This window comes from Hyperolius riggenbachi, chromosome 8 (assembly GCF_040937935.1).
Source record: "Hyperolius riggenbachi isolate aHypRig1 chromosome 8, aHypRig1.pri, whole genome shotgun sequence".
In the NCBI taxonomy this organism is placed as follows: Eukaryota; Metazoa; Chordata; class Amphibia; order Anura; family Hyperoliidae; genus Hyperolius; species Hyperolius riggenbachi.
Genome location: NC_090653.1, coordinates 44131594 through 44155219, shown reverse-complemented (window position 1 = coordinate 44155219; position 23626 = coordinate 44131594). Strand labels below are relative to the sequence as shown.

Sequence of the window (23626 nt, the reverse complement as noted above, 5' to 3'; positions counted from 1 at the left end):
CACAACACTTCCTGCAAATTTGGTGTTTTTAGCTTTTAAGGGGGCTGTGTTATTAAACGTTAAAGTCGGCGGACAGACATTTTCCAAACGGCAGCAAAGCAGGGCTTAAAACGATAAATATCATTCAGGCAGGGCAAAAAAACGATAAATTTCGTTCAAAAGGTCGGCCCCATTTTTTAACATTTAAAATGACAAATATCGTTTTATAATGTAGATGAATGGGGCGCCATTTTTATCTATCGGTGCTGGGCGCCATTTTTCACAGATCCGGGTGTATGAACACAGCACAACTTCTTACTGGCACCGTACAGATCAGCGCTCGTCGGCAGGTATTAGCTTTGGAATTACCACAGTTATCACTTTAGAAAAAAAGTAATAAGGTCTTTGTTTGTTTTGTTTTTTCAATTTTCAGTTAGTCAAACAAGGCAAACTAAAAAAAGAAGTTGCCAGTTCACACACACCACCCACCACCCTCCCTTCTCGTTCTTGGTTCTTCAGACACCATGATGGAGTTTCAGGTAGCCTGCATTTTATTGCTTGCAAGCCTCCACTGTGTGGCTCAGCAGTGGAATTGGTGGCACCACCACCAGGAATAGTAGGCTGGACTGCTGCCAGCCTGGCTGACACCGCATGCAGCGCCCACAACCTAAGGGCCTTACAGACATGTTAGCATTAGCACTCAATCTGGGTAAATGTGGCGTTTGGTCTTTCAGTGTGAAGTGGGCATAAACCTTATATTACCACTCTGGACATTTTAAAGCAGCCATTCTCCTCAAATGTGGGAATGTACTGAGATTTCTGCCGTTTAGGAATTAAAACCCGACTCTACGTCCACTCCGTAATTTTTGGTGGGACTTTTGGCATGGACCCCCCTCCGCCACGCAACTGTCTAGGTGTTAGAGCCTTTGAAACTAGCTTTCCAAAACTTTTGTGACCAGAAACAGTCTTTGTAGTTTGCGAAATTTGCGAGGTTAGCCCAGTTCGCACAAATCCAAGCTTTTTCGGATTTGACGTCTGCAAACCCAAAATTTGATGTTCGTGAAATCTCTAATTTCATACCTGCTGATTTTGCAGCCTGATTGACTCAGATCCACAGACAGTTCAAGGAACAGAGAGTGTGGTATCTGCCATAAAAAGTTTGCTCCTTCCTATCCCAAACCCTTGTGCAATGTCTGTATACTGCAAGTAGTAAAACATGAAAGCGGTGACATGTTTAATGATATGCTTTCTAAGTTTCAAGAGCGTTTGGCAGATAGATTTCTGACTGCAAAAGAAGCTCCTACTGCACCAGGCACTTCTGAGGTAGCCCCACCAACCTTAGACTCTGACTCACTTAACTTTTTTGGCGCTTCCAGTGAAGCTGTCATTTCTGCTAGAACTCTAGCTTTGATTAATTGTGCTTGCAGGCTTTTATGGCAAAAGAATTGGGACGGAGATATGACAACCAAAAACAAACTTGGTGGTCTTCTGTCTGAAGGAGACCTGTTTGGTTCTGCTCTTGAACAGGCCCTAGAAAGGGCAACTGAAAAGAAAAAGTTTTCTTCCCCAAAAGAGAAAGTGAGCTCCCAGAAGATTTTGGGGCTCTAGAAAAAATTCTAAAAGTAAACAATTGAATAAGAAATGGCAATCGAAAAAAGGGCTTAAAGCCAAGGGCTTCCTGTTCAATCCTCAAATACCCCAAAGCAATCTAACCCTGCACAATGACTGTGCAGGAGGGGGGCAGGTTAAAAGTATTCTACCCAGCTTGGCGGAAAATGTCAAAAAGCAAATACATCTGCCAAACAATCAAAGAAGGGTACAGAATACAATTTTCCAGAAAACCTCCAAAAATGTTCAGGGGAACGTGTTTTCTGCAGTCCCCAGTGAAGCAGGCCACTATGGAAGATGCTGTGAAAAGTATTTTCCAGAAGGGTATAGTGGAAGAGGTTTCAGTTCAGGAAAGAGGAAGGGGTGTTTACTCCACACTCTTCCTGATTCCGAAACCAAACGGCGATTTTCGCCTGAATTTAAATCTTCGGTTTCTGAACCGTTTTGTAAAATACAAAAAGTTTTGCATGGAATCAATTTCTTCCACGATTCAGCTTCTGTGAAGGATTACATAGATCTCATGGACGCATATTATCATGTACCCATTCTGCCGGCTCACTGGAAATACTTGAGAGCAGCAGTTTGCACTTAATCCCAGGTCCTTTGCATGCAGTTCAAGGCACTCCATTTTGGGATTTCAAGGCGTACGAGAGGAATCGGTGCGAGAGACTTGGGCGCAGGATACAGACGGTAAATGGCTGATCCTGCTGCTGCACAAGTTCCCGGCCGTGTTATATACTATTCCCCCTCCAGGCCGCCATGTATAGTGGGGAATAAAATCATTTTTTGTGTTTTAAAAGTAACTTCAGCTCCATCTTCTGACGGCACCAAAGTTACTCCCTGTGCGCTGCTATAGCCGTAACTCCTATTACGGCCTATGGTGGCGCCGGCTGCGCCCAAGTCTCCTGCGCTGGATTCACTGTGTTCGATTTCAAGTGCTACCAGGATCTTTACGAAGATCATAGAGGTTGCAGCACATCTGAGAATGCAGAAGATCATTCTGGTACCTTACCTAGACGATCTGCTGATAGCTGCAAAATACTCTCCAAGAGCATATTCAGAAGGTTCTGACAGTTCTGAAGGACCTGGGATGGATTTTGAATCTAAAGAAATCTGACCTTACACCAGATCAGAGAAAATAATTCCTAGGGGTGTCGGTGGACACAGTGAATCAAATTTCCTGTCTGCCACAAAAGAAAGTGGATCAGATGATCAGTTCCACTCAAGAACTTCTGAGAGCAAATTCTGTCACAATATGACAAGCTATGTCTCTCCTAGGCAAGTTCTCGGCATGTATTCTAGCCGTGGCCTGGGATCAGACAAATTACAGAATCTTTCAACTGACAATACTGTGTCAGTGGTCGGGCTGACGGGAGGATCTAGACCAAAAGATCTATTTGTCAGAACCAGTGATTCATTCCCTGAACTGGTGGACTTCCACTCAAAACCTGCAAAAAGATGTAAGTTAGATTTCGCACAATCCAGTGATTATTATGACAGATGCGAGACTCTGGGGTTGGGAAGCTCATCTGGGTCAAGAAAACATCCAAGGCAAGTGGTCACCAATAGAAAAGACCTTCTCATCCAATCACAAAGAGTTATTGTCGATCTGGAAGTCTATACAGAGATGGGAAAATCTGCTTGTAAACAAGAATGTGATGGTTCAGTCAGACAACCAGCAGGGCCGGCGCTACCATAGAGGCAAAGGAGGCAGCTGCCCTAGGGCCCCACAGCTTGTAGGACCCCCAGTGGCTACAAGAGGAAAAAAAAATTCAAATCGACCTTATAGTTTTTGAGAAAATCGATTTTAAAGTTGCAAAGGAAAAAAAATACACATTTAAAAACCCGCCGACTTTAATGGTTAATAGAGATGTCCGAACGGTTTGCCGGCGAACGGTTCCAGGCGAACTTCGGTGGTTCGCGTTCGCCTACCAAACGCGAACTTTCCCGGAAGTTCGATTCGCCCCATAATACTTTATGGAGCAAAACTTTGACCCTCTACATCACAGTCAGCAGACACATTATTGCCAATCAGACTGCACTCACTGGTGGAGCCCCACCCCCCCTTATACAAGGCAAGGTCCTTGAGCCAGTTGACTCACTCATCTGCCTATACTAATTAGTTAAGGGAAAGCTGCTACACACTCTGCTAGGAAGATTTTAATTAGCCTCTTGTGGGCTCCTCCCTCCACCCTCCACCCCTTCTCCCCTTCCTCCAACCGGAGGAAGGAGGGTCTCATCTGCCAGAGAATTATATTATTTCAAAAGCCAGTTTACATACCATAGCTGAGAATTGAACCCAGGTCTCACTGTGTGGTGGGAAAGTACCTTAACCGCTGTACCACAACAGTACTAACTGAAGCTGGCCTAGCATTTACCATTTATGCTCAATCCAAGAGAAAAATTAGACAAGATAGCAGCGTTAGGAAGACTTGCCTAAGGTCTCCTACTGAATAGGTGCTGGCTTACTGAATAGACAGAGACGAGATTCGAACTCTGGTCTCCTGTGTCAGAGGCAGAGCCCTTAACCATTACACCATGCAGCCACTGCTTACAGATATGTAGCCAGACATGGCCTTGTCTTTTGTGTTCAACAGTTGTCAAGAGAAACATTAGATACGATAGCAGTGTTAGGAAGACTTGCCTAAGGTCTCCTACTGAATAGGTGCTGGCTTACTGAACAGACAGACGAGATTCGAACTCTGGTCTCCTCAGAGGCAGAGCCCTTAACCATTACACCATGCAGCCACTGCTTACAGATATGTAGCCAGACATGGCCTTGTATTTTGTGTTCAACAGCTGTCAAGAGAAAAATTAGACAAGATAGCAGTGTTAGGAAGACTTGCCTAAGGTCTCCTACTGAATAGGTGCTGGCTTACTGAACAGACAGACGAGATTCGAACCCTGGTCTCCTGTGTCAGAGGCAGAGCCCTTAACCATTACACCATGCAGCCACTTAGGCAAGGCTTCCTAACACTGCTATCTTGTCTAATTTTTCTCTTGACAACTGTTGAACACAAAAGACAAGGCCATGTCTGGCTACATATCTGTAAGCAGTGGCTGCATGGTGTAATGGTTAAGGGCTCTGCCTCTGACACAGGAGACCAGGGTTTGAATCTCGTCTCTGTCTGTTCAGTAAGCCAGCACTAATTCAGTAGGAGAACTTAGGCAAGTCTTCCTAACGCTGCTATCTTGTCTAATTTTTCTCTTGGATTGAGCATAAATGGTATTTTCCCCTGACCCCCCTACAGTATCCTTTTAAAATCGGTTCATCTCAAAGGAAAGGATAATGTTCTAGCGTTGGTTAAAGCGGATCCGAGATGAAAAACTAACCATAACAAGTAACTTGTCTACATATCTTATCTAAAGTTTACACAGCGTACACAGCAAATCTAGCTGCAAACAGCTTTAATAGAATATATTTATTTAATCCTGTGATACAATGACAGCAGCCATGTTGTTTGTAAACATTACACAGAGGCAGGCTTATCTGCATCTTGAGCAAAAAAACCTAATCCCCCTTCCTCCCTCCTCCCCTCTGCCTCTGAAATCTCTGGCTAGTAATACCTCCCCCTCCTCCTGCCCAGACTGAGCTCCCATGAGCCCTTGCTACTGTCTGAAAGTGCCTTGGCTCTCAGAAAACCTGTGGGCGTGGCTTTTTTAGTTTATAGGGAATTAGAGTATTAAAACAAAAAAGTATTTGAGGAATGCCCTATAAACAATAGGAAAGGAACACAATTATGCAATGTGTAAAAGTTCATCTCGGATCCACTTTAAGCCGCCAGCAGCTAAATCAGAGCAACTGGTGTCTGAACAAAGATGTCTTTTTGATGATTTGCAGCAAGTGGGGTCTTCCATCCATAGACCTGTTTGCTGCCTGGGACAATGCACTTCTTCCCAGATTTTGCTCTCTCAACCCCAGAGGCTCTCTGGTTTGTCTAGATGCATTCCTGATTCGCTGGGGACTGGAGAGAGCGTTTGTACACCCACCCTTGAAAATGATCGGGAGGGTACTACAGAAAGTAATGAAAGACCGGGCCACGATAATTCTTATTGCCCCAGACTGGCCAAAAAGGCCTTGGTGGTATCCTCTGTAACTCTCCCTAGCAGTAGAGGAACCCTGGATCCTGCCAATCAGGGAAGATCGGCTGTATCAGGGACAAGTATACCATCCCTCAGTGGTCAGTCTGAACCTGAAGGCGTGGCTTTTGAGCGGTGCTTATTATTGAATCAAGGCCTATCCGAGAAAGTGGTTTCTACCTTGCTACACGCATGGCAACCTGTCACTTCCACTATTTATCTTAGGACTTGGAAAGTGTTTTGTGAATTTAACAAAGGCACTCCTGAAAATCTTGTAAAGTTTTTGATCCCAAATATTCTAGATTTCCTGCAGAAATGGCTTGATATGGGTCTCAAGTTGAACACCCTTCAGGTGCAGTTAGCAGCCCTGGGTGCATACTTTCCCTTTTACCTCAAATTCTTTGATTAAAAAGGTTTATTAAGGCAGTTAAAAGGAAATCAGTGATGAAAAACCAACTGTTCCCCCTTGGGACTTGAATTTAGCCCTAAATTCTCTTATCGCATTCCCCTTTGAGCCCTTGGATCAAATTTCCATAAAGTATTTAACACTAAGAACGTGTTTTCTTGTAGCGATTACTATGGCTAGGCGTATTGGGGAAATACAAGCCTTAAAGCTAATGGGAACCGGGTTTAGGAAAAAAAGTCAGATACTCACCTAAGGAGAGGGAAGCTCTGGGTCCCATAGAGCACTCCCTCTCCTCTCCCGGTCCCCACTGTACCGCTGGCTCCCCCGTAGCTGTATTCGGCCATTTCGGTCAAATACCGCTGGCTCCCAGACGAAGGGAGGCTTCGGAGATGTTTCGGGTGCCCGAGTGCTCCCAAAGACGGGCCGCTCTACACTGCTCTTGCGCGTGTGTCCTCTATGACGAGTTCGCATGTGCGCCGCCTGTCTTCGGGAGGACTCGGCTCCTGAAGACTTCTGAAAGTCGCCTTGGCGTGGGACGAGAACGGAGGAGCCAGCGCAGCACCGGGGCCACCGGGAGAGGAGAGGGATGGCTCATTAGGACAGAGCCTTCCCTCTCCTTAGGTGAGTATCTGACTTTTTTTTTTAGATCCCGGATTACATTAGCTTTAAAGAGAACCCTATTAGCACACAGAGGCTGGGTCTGCATATAATGCCCAACCTCTGTTGCTATATTATCTCTCCCCCCCCCCTAGGACCCCCCTGCGCTCTGCTGTTCCCCCCAAAGTAAATGCCATGCTAGCAACACGCAGTGTGTCGCCAGCAGGCTGTTTACATGTACACTGTCATTCTCCGCCGCTCCTCCGCCTCCTCTATGACGCTGCTCCCCGCCCACGTCCTTTCCCTAGCCGCTGATTTATTTAGAGGAGGCAGGGAGCGGCGGAAAGTGACAGTGTACATGTAAACAGCCTGCTGGCGACAAGCTGCATGTCGCTAGCATGGTGCTTTACTTTGGGGGTCACAGCAGAGTGCAGGGGGGTCCTGGGGCGAGATATTATAGCAACAGAGGCTGGGCATTATGTGCAGAACCAGCCTCTGTGTGCTAATAGGATTTGTAAAACCCACCTAAGGTACCCTTTAAACATAAAACCACCATATTATGTCTATCCAGTCGGATAGAGTCACTTTTAAGCTACTTCCGAGTTTTTCTCCAAAAGTTGTGATAGAGAACAGGAAATCTTCATCCCTTCTTTTTGTCAGAATCCTTTAAACCGCAAAGAAGAGAAGTTTAGTTCTCTAGATGTCAGGAAAATTATTTTGTTTTATTTAGATAAAACTGCTGGATGGAGAAAGGAGAATAATTTATTTGTTCAGTTTCAGAGTGCTCGTAAAGGTTTAAGAGCATCCAAGAGTACGCTAAGGAACTGGTAAACGTTACAGTGGCTTGCAAAAGTATTCGGCCCCCTTGAAGTTTTCCACATTTTGTCATATTACTGCCACAAACATGAATCAAAGTCATTGGAATTTCACATGAAAGACCAATACAAAGTGGTGTACACGTGAGAAGTGGAACGAAAATCATTCATGATTCCAAACATTTTTTACAAATAAATAACTGCAAAGTGGGGTGTGCGTAATTATTCAGCCCCCTTTGGTCTGAGTGCAGTCAGTTGCCCATACACATTGCCTGGTGAGTGCTAATGACTAAATAGAGTGCACTTGTGTGTAATCTAATGTCAGTACAAATACAGCTGCTCTGTGACGGCTTCAGAGGTTGTCTAAGAGAATCTTGGGAGCAACAACACCATGAAGTCCAAAGAACACACCAGACAGGTCAGGGATAAAGTTATTGAGAAATTTAATGCAGGCTTAGGCTACAATAAGATTTCCAAAGCCTTGAACATCCCACGGAGCACAGTTCAAGCGATCATTCAGAAATGGAAGGAGTATGGCACAACTGTAAACCTACCAAGACAAGGCCATCCACCTAAACTCACAGGCTGAAGAAGGAGAGTGCTGGTCAGAAATGCAGTCAAAAGGCCCATGGTGACTCTGGACAAGCTGCAGAGATCTACAGCTCAGGTGGGGGAATCTGTCCATAGGACAACTATTAGTCGTGCACTGAACAAAGTTGGCCTTTATGGAAGAGTGGCAAGAAGAAAGCCATTGTTAACAGAAAAGCATAAGAAGTCCTGTTTGCAGTTTGCCACAAGCCATGTGGGGGACACAGCAAACATGTGGAAGAAGGCTCTCTGGTCAGGTGAGACCAAAATGGAACTTTTTGGCCAAAATGCAAAACGCTATGTGTGGCGGAAAACTATGTGGCGGAAAACTAACACTGCACATCACTCTGAACACACCATCCCCACTGTCAAATATGGTGGTGGCAGCATCATGCTCTGGGGGTGCTTCTCTTCAGCAGGGACAGGGAAGCTGGTCAGAGTTGATTAGAAATTGGATGGAGCCAAATACAGGGCAATCTTGGAAGAAAACCTCTTGGAGTCTGCAAAAGACTTGAGACTGGGGTGGAGGTTCACCTCCCAGCAGGACAATGACCCTAAACATAATGCCATGGCAACAATGGAATGGTTTAAAACAAAATATATCCATGTGTTAGAATGGCCCTGTCTAAATCCAATCAAGAATCTGTGGCAAGATCTGAAAACTGCTGTTCACAAACGCTGCCCATCTAATCTGACTGAGCTGGAGCTGTTTTGCAAAGAAGAATGGGCAAGGATTTCAGTTTCTAGATGTGCAAAGCTGGTAGAGACATACCCTAAAAGACTGGCAGCTGTAATTGCAGCAAAAGGTGGTTCTACAAAGTATTGACTCAGGGGGCTGAATAATTATGCACATCCCACTTTGCAGTTATTTATTTGTAAAAAATGTTTGATTTTCGTTCCACTTCTCACGTGTACACCACTTTGTATTGGTCTTTCATGTGGAATTCCAATAAAATTGATTCATATTTATGGCAGTAATGTGAAAAAATGTGGAAAACTTCAAGGGGGCCGAATATTTTTGCAAGCCACTGTATGTATAACCAAAGCTTATGAAATAGCAGGTAAGTCAGCTCCTGTAAATGTCAAGGCACACTCTACTAGGGCTGTCTCCTCTTCCTGGGCAGAAAGAAATTCTGCCTCAGTACTCCAAATCTGTAAGGCTGCCACATGGTTCTCTTATGACACGTTCATAAAGCACTACCGTTTGGATTTACCAAGTAACCAAGACTTGGGGTTTGGTCGCAAAGAGAAAGGTAATATTCTAACTCTCATCGTTCACCTGGAGCGTAGGCAAGCGGAAGCCAATAATTACACTTACCAGTAATTGGATTTCCGCGTTACCTCCACAACAGGTGGACATACCCCCACCCAAATCTAACGGTAAGTCTCCTACTGAATTGAGGTATTAGTCTATGCACTGAGGCTACGTAGGAGGATGTGGCTATTTAATTGCATCTTGTGCTTCCTGTCCCCTTGGCAGATGGGGCAATCTGATCATTCACCTGACGTGGAGGCTACGCGGAAATCCAATTACCGGTAAGTGTAATTATTGGCACTTGACACTCGGATATGCTGGAATGATCTCATTTGAAAGTGTTCAGCCGAGTGTGTGGCGGTAACGGCATTCAATATCGCAAAAATATTTTTTTTCAAACTTGAACCCACTATACTCCTTAACATATGTAGCAACTTTGGCGACGATAACATGTATGGGGGTTTTGCTATGAACCGCTAAATTCTGCACAAAATTATGTGAAAATTACGTGAAGCAGCAAATCGATTACACAAAATAAATTGAATTACAAATCGTAATTATGTATGGGCCTACTTGCAAAAATTAACACAAACTTTTACGTTATTGTAATTAGCCAATTAAGGTCATAACTAAGCATCAAGTCTCAAGGCAAAAGTGATAACAAAATGGCTTGTATCATCACCCCACTAACATTTTGGACCTGTGACCAGGAAACTCCCTAGATCTTAATTCTACTGAAGACTAGTGTCAATGGTCAATTCTCAAAGTGGATGTCAGGCGCGTAACAATAGGGGATGCAGCCCATGCGCCCGCGGGGGGGCCCAGCCCCCCCCTAGGGCCCGCTCGTGGCTGTTTTGGGGGGCTGGAGGGGTCGCACCATGAGGGGAAAGCTATGGCCATACTTGGCGGGGAGGGGGGAAGGTCCCCCCCTCCCTCACCCCGGGCTTTCCCCTCTGTGCTCCCCTCCAGCTTCTAACTATACAATTGCAGCGAGTGGAGCGGCAGGCAAATATACCTTCCGTGCGTTCCAGTGCAGACACTTCTCGCTCTAGTGACTGGCACGACTTCCTGTATAAAACAGGAAATCGCGTCAGTCACTAGAGCGAGAAGCGTCTGGATGCACGGAAGGTATGTTTGCCTGCCGCTGCTGCCGCTTCGCTCACTGCACTTGTCTTGTATAGTTAGAAGCTGGAGGGGCGCACAGAGGGGAAAGCCCGAGGTGAGGGAGGGGGGGGACCTTCCCCCCTCCCCGCTAAGTGTGGCCATAGCTTTCCCCTCATGGTGCGACCCCTCCAGCCCCTCAAAACAGCCACGAGCGGGCCAGGGGGGGAGGGGGGGCCGCTCACAATTTCTGCAGGAGGGCCCGGGGGCTCTTAGTTACGCCCCTGGAGGATGTACAAGTAAAACCCCACTAATTGTGATCACCTCCAATCACTAACAAAGCAAGAAGAAGCTGATATTTAGCATGGCACAACTGATGGTGGAAGTTATCAAGACGCATGGTCACCACTTAATATTGAGTTTCTACTTAAAGGGAACCAGAGACAAAGCACACTCATGTATTTTACCATATATATCAGTGGGAACATTAGAGAAAACCCTTACCTTGCTTTCTATTTCATTCTGCACTGCACAGCTTGCTTCTAATTAGCCCTGATAAAATCCCAGACTGTGCATTCAGTCTGGCTTTGCTCAGGAATCATTATAGCTCAGTCTGCGCTCTCTCATGTCTTTTCAAGCCCAAGCCTGCCCCCTGCTGGCTCTGTTCAGGAATCATTATAGCTGAGTCATTATAGCAAAGCCAGACTGAATGCTCAGTTGGGTATTTTATCAGGTCTGATAAGAAACAAGCTGTGCAGTGCAGAATGAAACAGAAAGCATGGTAGGTGTTTTCTCTAATGTGCCCACTGATCTATATGGTAAAATAGGTGAGGGTGCTTCGTCTCTGGTTCACTTTAAATCTGATGTATTTACCAATAAAAGCCTTTGAAATGTACAAAATGTTTATCAGTATACCAATGTAACAAGTACAAAATAAATACATTGAAAAATACTGAAGCAGCAAAGTTTGCAAAACACAGTTGTGTCACTCCCAAAACTTTTGACCATGACTGGACGGACATACTGAGTTGACATGACAGCATCTTAAAAAGGGGGTAAAATAAGTTTTGCAAGTACCTTACATATTGTATTATTGCTCAAGACCAATTTTAATATTGTAACCTGACGACCAGACATTTTACTGCACTAACTACTAAAAATCTGACAGATCCTGTGTACAGACCTTTAGTGGATGCTGATAGCGAGATCTCTCTGTTGCTTCTGATGTATGTGATCAGCACAGAGTTTCACTTTAAAGAGACTGTAACAAAATTTTGAGCCTTATTTCTACTATGCTATAAGTTCCTATACCTCTGTTCTAATGTGCTCTGTCTTACTGCAGCCTTTCCTACTTGCACTGTCTCTGTAATAAATCTTATCTCCTTTCCTCTGTCCTGTCTGTCGGCTGAGGCTGGAATGTGTGGAATGTGCAGCACTGCTTGTCATTGGCAGAAGCTTTACACACACCCTCCAAGCTCTGCATGAGTCACACAGTAAGCTAGTTCTCAGCCTATGATACTCTGGTTAGAAGCCATGTCTTTTGTTTGTAAACACTGCCTAAAACTGTTAATTATAAGCCAGGATTGCAGCAGAGAGTGGCTGAAAAAAACAGCACAGAGGGGCACAGGAGAACATAAGGAATAGAATAGTATGCTTTTTATTGTAAGAATATTAGAGTACAGATTCTCTTTAAAGCAGTAGGATCAGCCATACTATGTCAGGGAAAAAAACACATATATAAGTAGATAAATACTTGATCTACTTACATAACACATGTATTATACTGTCCACGTTTTGATTTCAGTGAATGTTATATAGAAAATTATGAGAATTCTGTTCCTGGTGGGGGCCATGTCTTGTGCCCACAGTTAAGGCTAACTCGTGATGTCATTTCTGCCCTTTACTTTTTTCTTGTCTCCTCCAATCGCTGAGTCGCCTCAGCCTTGCTTGTAAACACAAGTGAGTAGGGGATTAGGTTTCAGATAAGAAGCTGGCAGGGAAATAAAGGGAAGAGGAGGAATAGATTATAGATAAAAAGAACCCCCAGCATGCAATTCTTTGGCACGACTACTAAAGGGCCAGTGTTCCTTAAGTATGTGATAACTCCAAATCATAACAGCAGAAAAAGTTTTGAAAGTTTTGAATGCAGGCTTAGCATCTTTATCACTTAATACACTCAGACCAGTTGCTGTTGAAATTAGATTTTTATGGTGACGATACCGTTTTAACATACATAAAAAAGGAAAAATTGCTTCATTCTACTGGTCATGCCCGGACTTTACTCATGCATGCCCAATACATATAAGCTTCTACATGGCAAAAGTGTGGTCAAGAGAAGCCTATTCAACAACCTTCAATATTTTTAGAGGGACTCCGTGCTTGAGTGGTAAGGTGTTAGAGGTTTGGGGAAAGTCTCTGGACTATCCAGAGTCTTCCTACTACTGTGGTAAGTATCTTTTTTTTTTTGCTTCAGGTACACCTTAACCATTTAAGTACCAGCGGTCTCTGCTCCCTTAAGGACCAGTTACTGCTGGTACAGAAACAGCAGAACACTGACGAATAATGACAAATCGCCGCACATACCCGCCGCAATCGCAGTCACCCCTGCACGTTGGGAACCTGGGCTACCCACTCTACCATCTCCATGATAGCAGACTTCCTCTGAGCCGGGCAGGAATCTGCTTTTATTGGCTCTTGACCCTGCCTATCAATGTAAGCCAATGAGAGCTGCTTACGTTGATAAACTGCTCTCAGCTGGCTGGTACATAGACTGTGCCCTCCATTGCTGGAAAATGTATGCTCAGGGTGAGGCTGTGAGAGTGGTGATTGGCTAGAACCTTTGTGATAGTCTCCTCCTACCTTTGCAGAATGGCTCAGCTCCAGACCATTTCTTGTTCTCCATACATTGCCTCTCTGCAGACCCGATCAGGAACAGCCCAGACTGACACCGATAATGGACTTTATCATTAACACCGTACGATGTCCCAGTTTTTGCTGCCCCAGCAGGGATTCCAGGATTGGGGCAATATCCCGCTGTAAAGGGAGATGTTTATAATTGTAACATTTGTATAAGATTATTGCTAGAGAGACTTTAAGCAAACTGAACGCGAAAAAATTACTTATGAGGTAAGGAATTGTGTAGTACTTGTAATTCATAAAACATTAGTAGCAAAGAAAAGAGTAATATTTTATTTTCAGTTATATTGTGTTTTTTTTAAATAACATTGCATCATTCTGTACAATGCAAAGAATATGTTGGCGCATTATAAATCAATAATAATAATTCTGTCACAGTTGCAGTTTTAAAACCACACTGTATTTTAAGCTATAAAACAAAGCAGAAATAATGACCAGTTGAACTTTCCTGCAGTAAAACCTTATCTAAGATATCTCTCATTGTTTCTTGGCCATTTAAGTGCTTCAGAAAACAGGACTGTATTAGCTCAGAGAAGCTCTTTTGCACAGACAACAAATGAAGTTTTTTTAAACTTTTTCTGTACTGGAAAATTATATGAGACTATCTTCTTTGCTACTTATGTTTGATTTCGTAGCTGTACTACACAATCAATTCATTGGCCCATATGCAATTAACGTTTTCTCTTTAGTTTTCTCCTTGGTGCTATTTTCAAAATCATCAATAAAATGCCTTTTAAACAACCAACAAGCAAAAAAATACTCAAAGTAATTTTGATAGTACTTTCTCACCTACTTGTTGGTAGTTTTTCAGTTGCAAAATGCTGAAAAGTTATTTTAAATAGAAGATGAAAAATTATCTCCTAGGAGAAAACTCAGGAGAAAAAGTGAATTGCATATGGACCCTTGCCATACAATGGCCTCAATTCACGAAGCTTATCTCCTGTCTTTAATAACGTTTCTAGAGTGATCACCATGGTGATAAGGCATGTAGTATTCAGGAAACATTTTACCTCAGGCAAACCTAAAGTTATCTCTTCTGTCTTTAAGTTAACTCTCCAATCCTTAAGATAACTCCAGAGTTAAAGACAGGCTGTTGATTTGTGTGAAAATAACTACAGAGGAGGTAAATTAACTACAGAGGAGGTAAATTAACTACAGAGGAGGTAAATTAAGGAATGAAGAGATAAATTAAGGAATGAAGAGATAAGATAACTCTCTCACTGTGTGGAGGTAAGTTTTCTCTTGCCTTATTATCTCCAGCATGATCTTAGTGAATTGAGGCCTTGGGCCTCAATTCACTAAGCTTATCTCCTGTCTTTAATAACTCTTCTAGAGTTGTTACCATGGTGATAAGGCATGTAGTATTCAGGAAACATTTAACCTCAGGCAAACCTAAAGATAACTCTTCTGTCTTTAAGTTAACTCTTCAATCCTTAAAATAACTCCAGAGTTAAAGATAGGCTGTTTATTAACTGCATGTGAAAATAACTACAGAGGAGGTAAAATAACTACAGAGGAGGTAACTTAAGGAATGAAGAGATAAGATAACTCTCTCACTGTGTGGAGGTAAGTTTTCTCTTGCCTTATTATCTCCAGCATGATCTTAGTGAATTGAGGCCAATGTGTTTTAAACATCAGCAAGCAAGAAAATACTGAAAATACATTTGATAGTACTTTTTCACCAACTTTGGGGTACCTCTTTCAACTGTAAAATGATGAAAAATTACTTTAAAGAGAAGGTTGAAAATGATCTCCTAGGAGATAACTCCGGAACAAAAAAAAAGAATTGCATATGAGCCATTATCCATAAGTTTATTTTTACTTCAGGTTTGCTTTAAAATTGACATTTCACCTACATTAAGGCCTCTTTCACACCAAGACGTTGCGTTTTAGGGGATGTTAAGGTCGCATAACGTGCCCCTAACGCAACGCCTGGTGGTGTTGAAGTTGGACGTCAGATTGAGCCGCGTTATGAGGCTCTTGGTGCTATCCTGGGAAGTCCGGATCTTTTCAGTGATTCAAATCGGATCATTGAAAAGATCTGCATCTTTGAAACGATTCTTTGAATCATTTTACTAGGGAAGCAGGAAGCAGGGGTGCAGCAGAGTGAGAGGTGCAGCAAAATGAGGGCACATTGAGGGTGCTAATGGGGAAGGGAGAGATGCAGCAGGAAGATTGTGCTTGTGCACAGAAGCTGCAGTTCCTGTTTCTTCCAGACATCCACTGTGAACCGAATCCTTCATCGTGATGATCCGGATGTTTCGACTCATAAAAAAGATCCGGATCAAAGATCCGAATTGTTCATGATCTGGACAACACTACAGGGCAGTGAATATTAATTAGCCATGTGGCCAGGAACAATAGAGACTCTCCCCTACTCCTCTTCTGCACTGAGCATGTGCAAACAGTCTAACGCAGCTAAATCCACATATAACGCACAGCATGCTGCACTTTCTTTGAACGTCCAGCGTTATACTGTAACGCAAGGTGGGCACTGTGAACAGCCCATTGATTTTTCATTACTGTGAGTTGGGCTGCGTTACAGGCTGCTCTAACGTGCGCCTGTAACGTCCCACTGTGAAAGCAGCCTTGTCAAAGCCGGTGGTGCTCAGCAAGATTTCGGATATCCGAAATACCCAGATAATCCAAACTTTTTCCACTATCCGAACTTTGAATAGCAATTCAGATATTTTTTTTCAAATCCTACTAGACTATCCGAGAAAACTCAGATTCCCCATCCGAAATCCAGGTGGATAGAGAGAGAGAGATATATCCGAATCCGCCCGGATACCCCGGATACTGAGGTCGGATGTCCGACTCGGATCCGGATTGGAAAATGTTAAACTAGGAGATCCGACCCGGATCGGATATCTGGGTATCCGGATCCGAATTAGATCCAGATAGTGAAAAGTGGTATCCGAGCAGCACTGAAGCTACAAAGCCCATTTTGTAATTCCATTACAATTTTCCCATTTCAGTTTGCAGATTGTTTTGCTTGTTTACAAATATCTACAAAGTTAAACAGCAATTTATTACAGCTATCGAAGAAGACATTATGTATTGTATATTTACTGTTTATTGGCGTTGATAAATCAGCCAGTTATTGCCTTCCATTTGAGCACACTGACTCAACTTCCAAATTTCTTTATAGAATAAAATAATTAGCGATCGTAATCTGCTAATTACAATAACGCAAAATTTCATGTACTTTTTTGTAGTTACAGCCATGCGTAATTACGGTTTGGACATGCAAATGATTTTGCATACTCCATCTCTAATTTTGCGTAATTTCGTGAAATTTTGTGTAATTGTGTGCCAACTTTAGCGGTGAATAGCAAAGCCCCCATACATGCTATTTTCACCAAATTTGCTACATATAATAAGGGGAATATTGAAATATTGAGAACAAGTTAAAATATTTTTCAAAAAGATCTTGTAGTTTTTGAGATAATCAATTTTGAAAATGCTAAGGAAAAAAGGGGGGGGGGGTGCGGGATCTATACTGTGGGACACGCATTTGGCCTCTTATACAGGGGGGGGGGGGGATCTATACTGTGGGACACTTGTTTGGCTTCTTGTACTTGTAGGGGACTTCTTGGCTTCTTGTAGGGGATCTATGTTATGGATGGGACACACATGCAGCCCCTGCACCCGCACAGCCCTTGCACTTTGGGGCCCGCTCAGGGCCATTTTGGGGGGCAAGAGGGATCGCAACATGAGGGGAGAGCATTGGACATCAGCGGGGAGGGCGGACAGTCCCCCCCCCTCACCTCGGGCTCTCCCCTCTACGCTCCTCTTCAGCATCTATCATCAGTGGCAGCAGGTGGCGGGCAGGAACACATACCTCCATCCACACGCTGGAGGTTCCGATCTCTAAGTGTCTGACACTACTTCCTGTTTAAACAGGAAGTAGTGTGAGGCACTGAGAGATGGACCTCCGTGTTGGATGGAGGTATGTGTTCCTGCCCGCCACCTGCTGCCACTGATGATAGATGCTGGAGAGGAGCGTAGAGGGGAGAGCCCGAGGTGAGTGAGGGGGGGGACTGTTCCCACTCCCCACCGATGTGTGGCCCCGCTTTCCCCTCATGCTGCGACCCCTCCTGCCCCCCAAAATGGCCCTGAACGGGCCCGGGGGGGGGGGGGGGGGCATCCAAATTTTTGCAGGGGGGCCACGTAACTTCTAGTTACGACCCGGGGGGGGGGAAGGGAAGGGGTTATTTACTGCTGCTGTTAAAAGGGAAGGAGGCTTTTAGGGGGGGGGGGGGCAATTTCAGTTTTGTCATAGGCACCATTTTACCCAGATACGCCTCTGTCTGATCCCCACACCCCACTTACAGAAGTTCTCGCAGGTAGTTGTGGTCCCGCTCCACCTCCCGTTTTCCTGGCAGGTGCGTGTCTCGGGTCCAAGCCTTTCAAATCCTGCAGAGCACTTGAAGTTCAAAGTCTCACCGAGGTAGTATTTTCTCTTCTTTGGAAAGTTTCCGTTCTCAAACGTCATCTGTGGCGCGCAGACGATACCTAGCAGAAATCAAAATAGATGAAAAGAGATGTGACAGCTTCAAAGAGGATTTACAGCTGCTCTTGTTGTTGGTGCACCATGATTCCTAAATTGCCCAGTAAATGGATATCCCTCCATTTAAAGAGTAACTGTCAGGCTGCAGAAGCTAATTTAAACCTCTATTCTCCTGTGTTAAACAGTTTAGAAGGAAGCCCAAAAGCCATTAGTGAAGATAAAAATCTCAGTTACCTTTGATGTGTGCTTATCAGCAAGGCTGTTATAGACCCATAAGGACGCAAGCCGCATACTAAACTGCAAAGCATTCTGGGGCCCTCCCCTCGGCTGCTAATGAGACGTTACAGCAGCTTGTAATCAGTCCAGCGCGTAGCACTGATAAATCTCCGGGCAGAGTACACTGCAGGAGTCAGCTATTGTTCCTAGCCACATGGCTCATTAATATTCACTGCACACTGTGTTGTTCAAGTATGAGCTTATCTGTGATCAGGAAGCAGGCAGGACATGACGACACATTTGACAGAAAAACATGGAGCCTGCCATGAGCTGTCAGGAGCATCTATCTCTGCATATACTATATACAAATTCTGTGAAATCCAAACGTGGACAGTGAAATGCATATGTAATGTAAGTACAGCCAATCTTTAGCTACTGATATATGTGTTTATTTTCTCTGAGACCTTATACTTAACAGCTCCTCTTTAAGCTCAGTTTACTAAGACATGGGACACACTGGGACCTGTTTGCTGTGCATGCCGATCACTGGAAATGCAGCATATTAAAATCAAGAGGCAGCCTTCGAATTTGTATGCGGAAAAAAAAAAAAAAAACAGATCGTATGCATCAATAAAATTGCATCAGGAATTGGGAGCTCTATAACTGTGCATGGCAAGGCTAGAGAGATTCGGATACCTTCTCACACCAGCACAAGTGTCAGCGACCATCTCTGAGATGCACACCGACTATAGTGGAAACAGGCCCTGGCTACTGTATGCTTTTTTTCCCAAACGGACGTGTGGCCCCAAGGACGGATTTATACATTTTCTACCCTTAGGACAAGCATGCTTGGCTCCCCTTCCATGTGTAGCAGTCCCCATTCCCATTCCATGCATAGCCCCCTCTTCCATGTGTAACATCCATTTACTGTTGCACCCTTCTTTCACATACAGCCCCTTGGACATCATCTCTTTTTTTTCATGTGCTTCCCATTTGGAGTATTTTCTTTTCTGTGTAGAAACCGCTATTTCACATTCAGGTGCCCACTCGGGCTTCAGCCGCCCAAATTCCAGGCCTTTGTGGCCTTTCCAGAAATCCAGATCTGAGTGTCACCCTCCTTTCTGCACTGTCCCCATTATATCCTCATTTTCTACTATAAAACAGTTATATATATATATATATATATATATATATATATATATATATATATATATATTATCTTCAGGAGTGCCAGCACACCATGGGCTTGATGCACTTAACAGCAGTAACATGGCCATGTGCAAACCAATCAGTATTACCCTTACTTCAGCCAGAAAGTAACCATGAGTTACGCTATTAGCGTGACCCACGATATTTGAGTAGCGCGGCCGTTACCATGGTAACGAGTGTTCCCAAAGGTAATGCTCGTTAGTCATGCATGCTACCATAGAAACAGTTGTGCTAAATAACACAGTGTGCGCTAATAGCGTAAGTCGCTGTACTGGCTGGCAGAAGTAGGGGTAGTATTGCCATGCGATCTCTGTGCACGGCATTGTAACTGCTGTTACTTGCATCAAGCCCCATGTCTTCAGAAAACCTAATCTGTTGTGCCAATAATTGCAAAAAAAAAAAAAAAACAACAACAACAATTGTCTTGTAGGCCTCACACGGTGTGTCTGCCTGCCTTGAGAAAAGAGGACTCTACGGGTCCCCCAAGAAACTTTTTCTTTTTTTTTGGACGGTAATTGGCATGATAAATGAGGTGTGGTTAAGAGCCGGTGTGCTGGAATGATTTCAAGACATATATTTACTACTCCTCACAGAAGGTAGCGCTAACTCAACTTTATACAATACATTCAGTGCATATATAAGTCCTTAATCCAGACAACAATTCCTATGGCAAGTGCTCAGAATTCCTCTGCGTTATATCGCCTCTTCACAGCCTATTCCACCACCACACCATGTGGAAACAGACTCACCAGATTGTATGACCTCAATCAGGTCTAGTTACGCCTTGGGACACTTAGGGCCGTCCCCCACAGCCTCTGGCGATGTCTGCTTGTCCTGGACTGTTCCTCTCTATTGCACCTTCATATATGCATTGCACCCTCAGTGTTCGGGTTCTTTCTCCAGGTACTGCACAGTAAGTTCAATGAAGATCCAGTGCAACAAGGGTATTAACCTGAGCCCACTGGCTGCACTGACTACCTGCTGGTCACAGGCTCTGGACTGGGTGTCACTTCCAAGTTCACCGGTTAGCATGAAAACTTCCTACTAGTCACCATCTTGGATTTCCTGCCATTATATCTCAGGAATGCTTCCTTTTTAAAGGTGCCCTTTACAGAATTCAGGCCCTGGATATTTGCCCTTCACACCTCAGTGTGAATGGGTCACTAGGGTGCTGTCACTGTGGCACATGTACATAGGCGCAGTGATTGTTACACACAGGGGCGTAGCAATAAGGGTTGCAGAGGTAGCGACTGCATCGGGCCCTTGAGCCAGAGGGGCCCCAAAAGGCCCCTCCCTCAACTGCAGTATTAGCTCTATATTGGTCCTGTGCTTATAATAATCACTTCTATAGATACTTTGAATAGTGATAATCATTAACAAATTGTTCCCCATCCCCTTCTTGCACCTCTGACACTGTAGTTGCCATTGGCAGATTGGTGCATCGCATCAATTGTTATGTATACAGTGCTTGGGGGGGCCATGTAAAACTTGCATCGGCTCCCACAGCTCCTTAGCTACGCCACTGGTTACACACACTGCGCTTAAGGGTCATACCAAGATAGGGCAAGGAAAGTAGTCACCTGAGGAAGACATGGTGACTGGCACAGTTTTTGCTTACCTCTACACATAAACACATGTTCAGGTTCTGTCCAGCGCCCATTGGGAAGGCACTCGCGGGAGGATTCTGGGAACGGGTATGATCCTTTGGGGCAACTGTAGAGCACCCGACTGCCAACATTTCCACCATCGCTCACCGTGTAGCTGCCATTAAATATAGACACCTTGGTGAGGTCACACTGAGATTTGGGAGCTGCAAAGGACACTGGGAGAAATGCAATAAAAAAAAAAATTAAAGGAGAACTCCAGCATGTGGAAAATAATCAACTTAATGATTTTAGTTATTGAAAATCACATTAGAATACATGTTCCTCTTATTGTTTGTCTGATGTAAAATTACTTAAAGCACTAAACAGGTACAACGGTTTCCCTAGTCCAGTGCTGGCACTAAGTGACAGAAATTGTTTGTCTGTGTGTACCTGATTACCTGATGTCATTCCACCTTCTAGCAGTCTGTACCTACCGGTGTTCCTATCCAGCCATGGCTCCTTCTTAGGCAGCATAGGGGCCCAGGAACACTGATAGGTGCAGGCTGACAGTAAGGGGCATAGTAGTACAGAGGCACTGATAGGTAGGCATGGTCAGAAATGCCCATTTCCCATTCCTGCGGAAAGTCTATGGAAATTCGATTTACTGCAACTCAGTCATGTTATCCTAATCACAGAACTCAAAAGCATTGGCCCAATCAGAGAACGCGGAATTTTCCTGTAGAAATCTGATCACCGCGGTCATTTTAGACCAATCACAAGACATTTTCCGTTTTTCTGATTTCCGTTTTGTTTTTGTCATTTCTGCGGAAAGTCTGATTTCCGTCATTGCCAATTTCCGTTTTTTCCCATTTCTGATTTTTGAGGATTATTTTATTAGTCATTTTTTGCTTCAGAGAATGCAAGAAATGACAAAAACAAAACGGAAATCAGAAAAACGGAAAATGTCTCGTGATTGGTCTAAAATGACCGCGGTGATCAGATTTCTACAGGAAAATTCTGCGTTCTCTGATTGGGCCAATGCTTTTGAGTTCTGTGATTAGGATAACATGACTGAGTTGCAGTAAATCGAATTTCCATAGAATTACGGAAATGTGGACATTTAAATTCCACAAAATCTGAAAGAGCATCCCTACTGGTAGGTGCAGTTTCTAGGGGCTGGCAGAGCATCGCCCTGGGGAGCCACACTTGCTACATCGCCTTCCTATTCCTATGCATCCTGTCTCACAGCGCCCCCTATGATCTCATCACAGTTACCGGTGAGATAGGACAACTAGGAAGGAGATGTGGTGCTTGTGGTTCCGAGAGAGGTCAGTTATCTTTACGTTCCCCCTCTGCACTCTGCATGCGCACCCCCCCCCCCCCCCCCCCACACACACACACACGCAGGCTGCTTTCTGGCTACCTAAACAGGGGCCCTCTGGCACAGTAAATATAGGGGTCTATGGCTACTTAAAGGGGCGCTCTCTTGCTAGCTAAATGGGGTGCTCTCTGGCTACCTAAACAGAATGGGTCTCTCTAGCTAGCCAAATGGGGGGCTCTCTGGCTACCTACACTGGGGGACTCTCTGGCTACCTACGTGGAGGGCTCTTTGGCTATCTACACTGGGGGGAGAGGCGCTGGCTCCCTACATAGGGGATTCTTTGCTTACCAACACTGGGGGATATGAGGGCCTTCCTGAGGATCTACATAGGTATCTGGACATCTATACTGGGGGTGCATCTTATACTGGGGGGGGGGGGGCTGGCTTACCTTGTACCTGGGGTCTCATCGTTACCTACACCGGGGGCTGCATCTGACTAGAGGGAGGGAATTAAACATATTCTGGCCCTAGGAGCTCTATAGCCTAGAGACTGCCCTGGGTGCAGGCTGGAAGGAGGCAGCATGACAATACATTGATATTGACATTGATATGATCAGACCGCAGGGGAACAGCAGTGGAGGCATTAGGACAGTGATAGGTGGAGGGTGGAAAGAGCAAGCGGCACAGATCAGACACCGATAACTGAAGCTCTGTTACTTACATGCGATGTGGCTGAGCAGAAGCAGAGGCAACATCCTTACAAGTACTGCAGAGCTGTCCAGCACACCGTCTGTCCCTCCAGTCACCTCTCCTGATAAATATTACTGGGCTGTGCTTATATTGGGAAATGCTATACAGGGGTCAGAAGGAGGGGGGGGGGGGGAGAGCAAACGTGAATTCCCGCTATATGCTAAAATCAATATTTCACAACCTGCCAGTAAAAGCCAATGTCTTGGTTTGGTCAAGGATTGTCAGACATGCACCAACAGAGAGGTCAAAGGCCCTTTCCAGAGGCCCATTTCTACAAAAAGGGCAATCATTTGTTTGGAATAGTATGCTTACTGAAGGGCTCACATGCTTTTTTGTATGCATGATTCTACATTTGAGTTTTTTTTTTTTTATTCTGTTTTTGCAAACGTTCTTGAGTGAATTAATTGCATTTGTTTGCAAAAAAAAAAAAGAAGGGCAATGCAAATTCTGCACGAATACCACTGAAGCTAATTTACATGAAAAGTACATCTAATTAACTCCCACATTGCATGTGCTTTTTCGGGTACAGCACAATGTTACTGCATTAAAACACGGAACGTTGATGAGTCGTCGATGAAACGCATTGGCCGAGTCCTGGGCAGGAAGCGATCTATGTGTACAGAGGAGATGTCCACACTGTTACATAAATGTGAAAGGTGTCTTGGCACCTTAAAAAAGAAGAACAG

At 44.3% G+C, this 23626-nt stretch overlaps 1 protein-coding gene across 4 annotated transcripts in view; it reads right to left on the bottom strand.

Moving 5' to 3' along the window:
- The window catches only part of LOC137528775 (complement factor B-like), a 142835-nt gene extending 119818 nt beyond the window's left edge, over nt 1-23017 (bottom strand). For 2 of the 4 annotated variants that reach the window (XM_068250342.1, XM_068250343.1), the window contains exons 1-4: nt 22912-23017; nt 20902-21105; nt 17681-17863; nt 13289-13462 (exon numbers count right to left, since the gene is read on the bottom strand). In XM_068250342.1, the coding sequence (XP_068106443.1) occupies nt 13289-13462; nt 17681-17863; nt 20902-21105; nt 22912-22945 (595 nt within the window). In that variant the 5' untranslated portion in view covers nt 22946-23017. The remainder of the gene's footprint in view (nt 1-13288; nt 13463-17680; nt 17864-20901; nt 21106-22911) is intronic. The other 2 variants (XM_068250345.1, XM_068250346.1) reach the window with 2 other exon arrangements.
- Between the last annotated feature and the right edge of the window lie 609 nt (nt 23018-23626).